Source organism: Ammospiza caudacuta, chromosome 4 (genome assembly GCF_027887145.1).
Source record: "Ammospiza caudacuta isolate bAmmCau1 chromosome 4, bAmmCau1.pri, whole genome shotgun sequence".
NCBI lineage: Eukaryota > Metazoa > Chordata > Aves > Passeriformes > Passerellidae > Ammospiza > Ammospiza caudacuta.
Window position 1 is genome coordinate 14217093 of NC_080596.1, and position 11107 is coordinate 14228199.

Here is an 11107-nt window from a genome sequence, read left to right on the forward strand (position 1 = left end):
TCGTGCCTGTGACCTGGCACCCGACACACCACGGGTGTCCTAGATCCGTGTTTCGGGTGCTCTCTGCAAAATCACAGGAGATTATGAAAATGCCACGCGAAGGACGAAGGCATAAATGAGGTGTCTGCCCAGTATGTGTTTCCCGTAACACGGAGAGCGCCTCCAGCGAGCTGCCGCGACCCCAAACCCCGGGGGGCACTGCAGGGCGGCAGCCCTGGCGGGCTGAGGCGGGCGCAGGAGGTGGCGGTGCTGCTGCAGAGGGGCAGGGCCGAGGGCTGGCGGGGCAGCGGGGCTGAGGCTGAGGCGGCCGGGCACGCGTGGCACCGGCCCACCGCAGCGTTTGGTGCCACACGGGAACGCCGGGAGCCGCGGCCGCAGCTGCTCGGCTCTCACGGGGCCGCTGCTCCGCCCAGGGGCGGGCTCCGCTCTCTCCCGCCTCCGACGAGCTGCCGTCCCCGCCGCGGTTCCCGCCGCCGCCGCCATGGAGGAGCAGAAAGAGAACCGCCCGCAGGCCGCCCGGGACGAGGCAGCGGCTGCTCCTGCAGCACGCCCGCCGGTGAGTGCGCGGGATGGCGGGGGTGGTGTGGCCGAGCCGAGCCGAGCCGAGCTGGCCCGAGGCCGCGGCCTCGCGCCCGCTCGCCCAGGGGGCCCGGCTGCCCGCCCGCCCGCCTCGGGCCTCGGCCCGCCCGGCCCTGCCCCGCCCCGGGGCTCGCCCTCCCGGGGGGCGCCGCCGCTGCCGCACCGTGTGCGGGCCCCACGAAGGCCGCGAGCAGCGGGCGGGAGCCGGGAAGCGCCCATAGTTTTCCCTCTCGTTTACTGCTTTGTTTATCTTGCACGCATTGGGCACCGGCCCGCGTGTGCATTCTGGTTAATTCAGTCGTCGAGAGAAATCTCGCTGCTCCTGAAGGCTTTGCCCGTTTGCACCAGAGAACTCTTTCTGTTGAGATTAGGATGCGTACTCAAGTTTTGTCTCCAAGCGCTGCTGTTCGACATGGCTAAAGACATGGGCATTAGTAGCTCTTCATTCTGTTTGTTGCTGTTTAGGAAAACATTGTTTCAGAGCAGGCTTCAGTATTGATTCTCTCGCCTATATATAAACTAGTTCACTCAGTTTGATCATAAGTGTAACAGTGTGATGCTTTACTGCGATCTGGTGCCAAAACGAGCTGTGAAATGCTCAAGCATCTTGTTTTGAAATTCTTAAATGACTTCCTGATTTCTCTCTTTTCTAGGGTAGACAGCATTGTAGGATCAGTGATCAAGAAACTAATGGCAAAACCTCAGCTGCCAGTTCAAACGACTTCAGCGATCCGATTTACAAAGAAATTGCTATAACCAATGGTTATATCAACAGAATGACCAGAGAAGAGCTCAGGAGTAAACTCGCAGAGTTCAAGCTTGAAACCAGGTGATTTGTAAACATGTTGATTTGTCTTTGAGAGCAGTAGAGTCATGAGGGATGATTTTTTTAAAGCTTAAAAACTCAGCACAAAGTGAAAAGCAGACTCAGTGCCAGACACCAGTTGTTTTATGTGCGATCTTGTTGCAGCTTTTTTGTTGTAGGATTAATGCGTACTGCTTAATGTGTGCTGTCTCAACTGGCAACCCAAAGAAATGCAAGAATACATAACTGAAAGGTACTTCTCATCACTTTTTGGTCAAGGGGGAAAGAAGAACTGCTGTGGTTCTCAGGTGTTGCTGCAGACCTTCATCATACAGCAACTTGCTTCAGAACATTCATATTTTTATTTAGTGTACCAGTAAAGATCTGATACTTGCTACAAACCCTGGTGATGGGGCTCAGGATTTAATCACTGCAGAGGAGAAGTACCTTTAGAGGGAGAGTTTGCTACTCTGAATATGTGTACTAGAAAAATGTGAAAAAATTAATGTATTATAAGCTGGATTTGTGTTCACTGGAGCAGAGGCAAGGGAGTATAGTGTAGTTCCTGCTGTACTGGAAATGACCTTCAAGATTAATAATTCTGTGGCCAGGCAAGATATTGAGATATTGTGTAGAAGGTCAGCTGAGAAAAATGGTGTGTTGTTTCTGTAGGCAGTAGGAATGAGGAAGTAGTGCTGGGGAGTTGGTTGGTTAAATTAATTTAGTGCCTCATGAGGAGAAAATCTTGCCATGTGAATTTATTTATAGCCACATACCTCTTGAAAAGCAGGATCTTGACCAGAAGGTTTTTCTGACAACTGAAATCTCAAATACTTTGATTGAGTTATTCAAGCTGAATTTAAAATTTAAATTTAGAAAAATCTAAGATGTGGACGTTTAAGATGGATTCTGTGTTGTCACACAATGCCACTGATGCAGAAGGGCCTCAGGCATGAATCACTTCAGGTAGAGGGGAATGAATACAGGTGAAGCAGTACTTCTTCCAGGGCCAGAGGTCGAATCTGCAAAGACATGAGCTTTGGAAAGGCTTTGGATACCGAGTCTTGCTGAAGCAGAGGTGACTGCAGAGTGTCTCTGTGCCATGCTTCCCAGTCTGTCTCTGGTGTTGTACTGTGAGGGGTACCACAGCCTCTGGGTTATCCCAGAAGTGGGTTTAACGTGGTGTAGATAATGGGGCTAACACTTCTCTATGAGAAAGCGGAATTCAGACTTCACATGTGCTGCTGTTCAAAATGAGGTTAAGAAGTGTTGAGCTTTCAAATGTTAAATATAGCTTCAGTTTTACAGCAAGGAAATAATTAAACAGGAGTGTGATCTTTGTCACTTTCCCTATTTCTTTAGAGGAGTGAAGGATGTACTGAAAAAGAGATTGAAAAACTATTATAAGAAACAGAAGCTGATGCAGAAGGAACACATTAGTGGAGACAGCTGCTATGACTACATCTGTGTTGTTGACTTTGAAGCAACTTGTGAAGAAGGAAATCCGCCTGAATTTGTTCATGAAATAATTGAATTTCCTGTTGTCTTGGTAAACACACGTACCCTGGAAATAGTAAGTGATCTAATGGCTGTGTTGGTCTGATGTTTTTTGAAGTAACTTGTTTGCATCAGAAAGTCTAGATTAGTTTCTAAGTAGACGTTGAACTTCATTAAAAAGAGCATACTTTTTTTTTATAAGGCTTTATCCTCTGTGCCTCTTAGGTACAAACAAAACTTTCTCTTCTGAAAGCATTTTCCAAATGATCATCCAAGTAGATCATTCTCCTGCTGTTGACTCCCTCTATTGATAGGAATTTCTCAGTTGTCCATGTATGTTCCCTCCTGCCCTTTCTTTCTCCTGCTTTAAGTCCCACAAATCTGTTTCTGGGACTCAAGGCATTCATCATAATCAAAAATGATCAATTCTGTGGTCCTGTGTGAGCAGTCTAGAAGACACTAATGCAGAGGCCTGGAAAGTGAGGTTCAGTGAACTCCACTTCTTGGCAGGCTCAGCTGTCTCCACATTGTACCCAACAGGCTGACAGCTGTGTAACCTGATTTTAAACATACTTCACGGGCATTTGGTAAGCCTCAAGTGCTCTGTTGCAGTACAGCTTTCTTTTAGGACAAACTACCTGCTGCTTAACTGAAATAGTCACCCAGTGAAACAGAGGATGTGCACACACCTCTGACTAATGATTCATTTATGAAGAACTCTTAATGGAAAGAGGATTTCCAGTAATCATTGTGATGCTACAATAAAGAATTATTAACAGCAGGAAAAGGAGTGTGCAGATTACCAGGATTGTTTTTATGGCTCTTAGAGTGTTTTTTTTATTTTGTCCAAAAGGTTTTGTATAACAGCAGGGATTTGGGGCTTTCTTTTTTCCATGAAACTTGCCTTCAGTCTTCACTCTTGTGTTGCTCAGTTTCCCAGAGTGAGATTTTGTTTGTCTCTGCCTGGCTGGCATCCAGAGGCACTTGCCTGCAGCTTCTGAGGTGTGTGGCTGGTTGCTTTCCTTGAATTGCAGGTGAACCTATTTGCAGGTGCACCTAAAAAACCTCATGCCTCTCACTTAATTTTAATTACTTTCACTCTTCCCAAATTCTCTGCTTTTTTGCAGAAAAAAAGTCCTTTTTCCCTCTTAAATCCACATTCCCACTCTTTGGTGGCTGCTGGCCGAGAGGAAGGCCATGTTCTGGTTGGAAAGCCACCTGTCCTGTTAGGAATCTGATGGTGGCCAGTCAGGAGGCTCCTGCTGGCTCAGGAGGTGCACATTCCTTTTTGCCTGCAGCAGGACAAGCAGCTGCTGTTGCCTTTGGGCTGCAGGCGAGCCAGAGAATTGCCTTGCAGGCTGCAGAGTGTGCTGCAGCTGAGCCATTGATTCTCCTGTTACAGGAGGACACCTTTCAGCAATATGTGAAGCCAGAGATTAATCCCAAGCTTTCAGACTTCTGCATCAGTCTGACAGGAATAACCCAGGTAATTTGCGCTTTTGTTTCTTCAGGAAGAAATGGGAACAAAAAAGGGGGATATGTTGTTGATGTGTTCAGACTGGAAACCTTAAATGGTAGTCTTTCATGGTTATTTTCTGTAAGGCCTATTCTCTTAATCCTTGTTTTTCCCCTCTCCCAATTATCACAGAGCTGATTTCACTAAGTTGGTCATTTTGTTGGGAAGAATATTCTCTTTTTAATTAATGTGGAGAAATTTAATATTTAGTAGGGCAAAGGACCTTTTGAATTGTATCAGTTCCTCTCCTAATATTTTTGCTCTGAAGAGTTTAGAGTCTTAGGATGGCAATGGCTTGTGATAAGTGACTTAAGAAGAAGCCTGGGAAACAACCTCAAAGGTTTTAATCCAGGTTTAACTGCAGACTAACCTTGTTACCTTTACAGAAGCTATTAGAGGCTGACTCTTTAGCAGAGCTTTTGTGGTGCTATTTTTTCAGTTTAGAAAAATCTGTCCAGTCATTTGTTAATGTGTAATCTGGTTTTGTAAAGATTTAGATGAAGCCAAGTTTTTAATTGCCCATATACCAATACAGTTGATACACCTAATGCTGAGGGATTTTTTTCTGAAAAAATGTTCCTTACTTTGTTGGGTTTTAGTTTTGTTGTGGTTTTTTTTTTTCCCCTTAGGACATTGTTGATAAAGCTGATATTTTTCCTCAAGTTCTGCAGAATGTCGTAGAGTGGATGAGACAACGAGAACTGGGAACAAAGTACAGCTATTCCATGTTGACTGATGGGTATGTCCTTATGCAGCCTTCAGCACAATCTAAAACTCCAAAACCATGTTTAATATTTGTGAGAGCATTGCTAAAGATGGATCAGGACACTGCCATTTTGCTGGGTTTATTTTAATTGAAGCTTTTGTTAAAATTGGTAAAGCTGAACTGAACTATTCAAAATGAAGCTTAAATCCATCAGATGGCACCGTTTCTTTCCTAGTGGTCTGCATGCAACAGAGTGATGCTGGAGACTTTATACTTTGTTGCTGCTGTAATTCTCCATTTATATCTAGCACATAATACCTGAAAATAACACTCTGCAATTTTTAATTTTTAACCTATAATTACATTGCTATCTTTGGAAGCAACAGTGAATTAAAAAAAGGAAATGCTAAAGCAAACTGATGCAAGACTGGTTATATTACTGGGTCTCTGGAATTCCCCTCCAGAGGAATCCCCTCAGTGAAATTCCTTAAGGAAAACAGGTGCATTAAAATATCTGTTGTATAGGTGAGACTGCATAGACAACTAGAAGAGATGGGGAAAAAAAGCTTTACTTTAGCTTGCAGTTTACAAACTTGTTGGGGTGGTTTCCTTCAGGAAGGCAAGCTGCTAAATAAATAGGATTATAATTTCCTCATATTTTCATAGAGATCTGGTTTCTCATAAAACTTGGTGCAGTCTAGTTTCAATAACCTACCTGAAGTAGAGAGATCAATGCACACCCAAATAATCAGGAAGATTTAAGGTGTTGCTTGCTTCCCCGAGGGCTGTGTAAGCATCTGATTTATTGGCAGTTTTCAGTGTTGATGTGGTAGTTGGTGTGCTGGTTTTTGTCCTAACCCTTGTGGACCTGAAACCATCCTGGTAAAAATCTTGCTCCTGTCATTATTTTTTCCCCCATGATTAACAGATTCATATAAAAAAATTCTTTACCAGGATTACAGCAAATGAGCTTTTCCTAAACTGTTTTCATTCTACTGATCACCAGAGAGACAAGACAACTTTTAGTTCTACACCAGTGCAATATGTAGAACACAGGATTATATATGACTAATGTTTTCCTCTTTTGACTTTCTAAGATCTTGGGATATGAGTAAATTTTTGAACATCCAGTGCCGTATAAGCCGTATCAAATACCCTTCTTTTGCCAAAAAGTGGATCAATATTCGCAAATCATATGGGAACTTCTACAAGGTTTGTACAAATTGCTGTTTCTCTTACGGGAAGTTTTGGTTTAAAAGTCTAGAGTGGCCTGTTGGGCTTGTCATCTCTACTTCTGTAGTATAAAATTATAGTACTTGAACTACTTGCCTGGTGCCTGATTTTCAAATGTGTTTCATGTGCAGATCTCACTTCACTAGCTGAAGATCATGTAATTACTGCATTTTGATTTTAATCTTGCTTTTAAGAATCGGGTTGTGCTCCTTGAAAGATTGTCTAAAAATGTTACACCGCTCCTCTTTGATCAAGTAGTTCAGCTGAAAAGACTGTCTTCATTTTTTGATTATTTTTTCCTGTTCTCATGCAATACACTACAAAACTAATTTCTCATAGAATCTTGACTTTTGACAGTATAATGGAGGCAGAGAAAGATTAGGATGTATCTACAATGGAATCAAATTGTCAAGAGAAAAGTAATACTGAGTTCAGTGCTGGGCCTTATTGCTGCTTTCTGTCAGACTACCATAAAATGAGTTATTGGAGATTCTAGCAAATTCCCAATCAGCCTACACTAAAGTACTTTTTTTGAAAGGGATTTCAGCCTAGCTAATGGTCTTCATTTGAAGGGTTTTTTCATCCTAAATGTAACCTCTAGATAAAAGAGAGATTGACATTTAATTAGGGAAGAGCTTTACTTTGAGCTGGACAAATATTACAGGGTTGCTGTAGGTGTTGCTGATCAGATCCTGTGAAGGCTGAAGGCATTCAGGAGCTTGATGTCAGTGAGAATCAGGAGCTCGGTGCATCTGTAATCACTTAGAATTTAAAAGGAAAGCCAAACTCAGATTCCCTCTGCAATGTCACTGTTTTTTGTTTTTCATAAAGATGGTTAAATATTACAGCGCCCTGCATGGGGTCGCTGGGGGTGAGAGAAAGGTGGACGAGAATCTTGTTTCTTGATCAGAAGGCTGGATTTATTGATATATGATATATAATACATTATAACTATACTAATAAGAATAAAGAGAGAAGTTGCAGATGCTGCTGCTAGGCTAAGAATAGAAAGGAAAAATCTATAACAAAGTTGTGTCCAGGGACTCTGTCCCCAGCTTGCTCCTGTGATTGGCCCTTAATTATAAACATGGGAACATGAACCAATGACAGGTGCATCCTATTGCATTCCACAGCAGCTGATAACAATTGTTTACATTCTCTTCTGAGGCCTCTGCCTTCCAGAAGATGCAGAAATCTGAAAGAAAGTATTTCTGTGAAAAAATGTCTGCGACAGTTAAACTTGTCTAGGTGACAGCTTCCACCCTTGCCAGCACAAGTGTATCTTGAGCTGATGCTGGTCAGAGGCTCTTGACCCAGGTCTAGACAAAATCCTGTTTACTATTTCTCCTCTGTAAAAATGAGAGTCTCTGTCTCACCAAGGTGCTTTGAAGTTAAATGGTAAGTGATCTGACAGAAGGCAACATGAAAGTCATTTGTGACTTAAGTAGGCTTAAAATCTGCATATGTTTCTACTGCCCCCTGTTAGATTAAAAAGACTTGGTACCCAACCTAATTCTTGAATGTTACTCACTTTCTCCATCAGGTTCCTAGGAATCAGACCAAGCTGACAATCATGCTTGAAAATCTGGGCATGAGTTATGATGGGAGACCTCACAGCGGACTTGATGACTCTAAAAACATTGCAAGGATCGCCATAAGGATGCTGCAGGATGGCTGTGACCTGCGGGTGAATGAGAGAATTCACGGTGGACAGCTGATGACAGTCTCCTCCTCAGGCCCCTTAGAGGGAGCCCCTGCTCCACAGATGCCCCGCTACAGAAACTAGCAGATCAGGGCTCTGCCCCGGGGGCTGCCCTCACATACCCGCTAAAGACTCCAGAGCTTGTTAAATGGGCACCTCTGCCAGCTTGTCTGCCGTGCAGAATCCTAAAGCACCTTAACTAATCATCTCTGTTGAAATAAAGAGGAGCATGGAAGCTGTTTGTCCTTTGAAGCCTATTACAGCAATTTCTTTTTGTACTGGTGACTTCTGCTAGCAGTGAGGTTGATATCTGGAATCCAGACAAAGTGTTAAGCTTTTAAGAAGGTGTAATTTGAGCACCTGCTAAGAGGGATTGGGCCTGTGTGCTGCTGTGCCACCCCACCCTGTGGGCAGTATTTGTTCACTGTGATGTACTCCAATGGTATCCAGCATCTATCTGCTTATTCATTGCACACAAATAAGCCATTCCTGGAAGAACTGAAAGAGCAGTGGTTGGGCTGGCCCTTCCTGATGAGGCACTCTGTTAAGGGTTCCTAACATTTTTTTTATTTTTTACAAAGTCTAGGAGAAATTGGTGTGCATTCATCAGTTCTAAAGCAGTAGAGGAGTACTCTGTTGTTTGAGGTTCTTCTTTAAGGGACATGTTTGTCTGCTTCCCCATCAAATGGAAGATCTGAGTGTTGAATAAAAATTTCATTAGTGTAGAATGATGGTATTTTTCTATTGTTTCTTTAGATTTCCACTTTAAGGATCCCATCTATTCCTGCAAAGCTGCCCTCATTGAATGTTGTTTTTAGACACCATCAGCCATTTGCACTTAAAAATGAGTGAAGTAAAAAGTTCAAAACATGCCAAGTTATCAAAATTTCATGCTCTGTGCTTATTACATAAAACAAGAAGCTTCTCATTCATGGCTAAAGACATGTTCCACTATTTTTGGTATCTTCTTGTGCTTCTGCCACCATGGAGCTATGCCTTTATAACAAAATCTAGCATTGGAGGATTAATATGATTTTATTGTTAAAGGCCACAGTTAATTACTAGCAACTTCTGCTTACTCCCCAGGCCTCAGATAAGATGATATTCAAAAGAGGCCAAAGTGCTAATTTGCTTTGTCTCTGAGGGCTGTTACAAAGTGCACCATTAATGTGATCAACTTTGCATTAGAATGGTTGTTCTGAAAAGTGAAATAATGTATTTTGGTTGCTCTTGGTTTGAAAAAAAAATAAAATTTGCTATCCCTGTATTACAATTCACCCTTTTTACCACCTACATTCAGGCCACAAAATAACCAATTAATAAACTTTGTTAAGAACACTGACTGTTTGACTAATCCAACTCCTTCCAGCCCTGCTTTGCTCTTCTGACTGTTAAACTGCATCAATGGAACTGTGAAAACTTCCATTTTAAATTCATGCAGGAGGGAGAAGTATTAGTCAATTCTCAGTTCCTTCATATGATCTCTTTCTTGAGTCACAAATTTGGACAGTCATAACTGCTTCAGAGTTATGGTTTTTGGTGGTGGGTTTTTTTTTACCCTGAAAGTTTGGTCTTTTTGTTTGTTTGGGGTTTTTTTTGCATGAAAGCAGATAGTTGCTCTCTTGTAGAGAACTTTGTTGAACTTTATAGTTGTTTTTCCTTTTGTAGCCCTACTTGATGGATTTTCGTAAGGTAAAATACAAATCTCTGATCTGCTTTCTCCTAAAATGCCATTTATCTGTCAGCCCGTATTTCGTACAAATTCTTATATACATGCTTTTCACTGTAGTGACTGTAGTATCCTCTTTTTCTGAAGTACCATGGTAATTTACTTTTTTTTGTGTCTGAGTTACAGTTGTGCAAGTTTCTGTGACAAAATTGAGTCCAGTTCAGGAGATTCCCTCTGGGCATGGTGGCAGCCAGAGACTTTATCACTAATCTTTATTTACAGGTTTGGAACCAGGCTCACAGTCAAATGAGTGTAGGGGTACAATATAAGAAAATAAAGGTAGTATAGAAAGTAGTCTTGCCCCTTAAGGAGTTGCAGCTGAGCCAATTACTAGAGGTTAGGAACAGGCCGCAGCTGTAGCCAATAAGAAGAGTGTTATAAAAGAGTGGATTGATTGGTTGAGGGAAGCTGGAGTCAGTTGGCTGCTGTGAGAAGAAGAAAGTCAGTGCTTAGAGGAGATGCCTATGAGAAACATCAAGGAGGTACAAAACTCTGTAATATGGAACCTTTGCAATATAATGACAACAAATGAGAAACTTTTTTTTTTTTACAGATTATACTACAGGTTGTATAAGAGCTGTTGTAATTGTACATCATTTATTTTAAGTACAGAGTTGTTTATTTTTGCTAAGTAACTTCAAAAAGATATTTTGAGATAAGGGTTAAATCATAACTGTTTTCTGTTTACTGTTTGAGTAGGTTGGGATGTTTTGTATCAGTGAGCTGCAGAAATCAGTAGAATCATTCCAGATACTATTTTATCTGTTGGATTAATGTCACACTGTAAGGTGTAAGTATTTTCACAGAGTATTTGATTCTGTGATTTTGAGATGAAGTGAATTTTAACAATGTTTGCTGATTTGTTTGAAATGAAAACAAACTTATTAAAATAATTTCATATTTTCAAATACATAGGTACTGAATTTGATCTGTATAGCATGAGATGATGTCAACAGTCTTGGGGGTCTGCAGCAGCTCAGCTCATGATTTGTCTTCTCCAGTAGACCAGCAACATTGCCGTGGATGGATGGCTTAAATCCCATGCATGTGACTAGTTCACAACACTCAGTATTGAAATAAATTTTCCTGGCTACTTCGTACCTCAGGGTAAGAAAAGAGTTGGGTGGTTTTACTAGTGATGCTCATATTCAGCCAAACAGTGTTTTTTTCAGGTTGATCTCATTTATTCATCTAAAGAAGCTTGCTGGAGCATCTGCTGTAATGAATATTTTAATTTATTACAGGAGTCTTCCCATGCTGGAAAAAATAATTGACAACTATGTCAAAAACAATCCAATCTCTTTTTTATGCAGAAAAAAAGCATGCAGACATTGATTGCC

General features: G+C 41.9%; 1 protein-coding gene across 2 annotated transcripts; it reads left to right on the forward strand.

Annotated features, from left to right (window-relative positions):
• The first annotated feature begins 447 nt into the window (after positions 1 to 447).
• LOC131556436 (3'-5' exoribonuclease 1-like) lies at positions 448 to 10804 on the forward strand. Of its 2 annotated transcripts, none has more exons than XM_058802941.1 (7): positions 448 to 556; positions 1233 to 1408; positions 2747 to 2957; positions 4284 to 4367; positions 5027 to 5136; positions 6201 to 6315; positions 7880 to 10804. In XM_058802941.1, the coding sequence occupies exons 1-7, from the start codon at positions 482 to 484 to the stop codon at positions 8120 to 8122; spliced, it is 1014 nt and encodes a 337-aa protein (XP_058658924.1). In that variant the 5' UTR covers positions 448 to 481; the 3' UTR covers positions 8123 to 10804. The 2 variants fall into 2 exon arrangements, with proteins under 2 accessions (XP_058658924.1, XP_058658925.1); XM_058802942.1 differs by having other exon boundaries at positions 539 to 556; positions 1238 to 1408.
• The last annotated feature ends 303 nt before the right edge of the window (positions 10805 to 11107 follow it).

Coding starts and splice junctions, on each gene's coding strand:
- LOC131556436 (XM_058802941.1), top strand. CDS start 482: ATGGAGGAGCAGAAAGAGAACCGCCCGCAGGCCGCCCGGGACGAGGCA. Junction 2,958..4,283: donor ACACACGTACCCTGGAAATA/GTAAGTGATCTA, acceptor CTCCTGTTACAG/GAGGACACCTTTCAGCAATA. Junction 4,368..5,026: donor GTCTGACAGGAATAACCCAG/GTAATTTGCGCT, acceptor TTTTCCCCTTAG/GACATTGTTGATAAAGCTGA.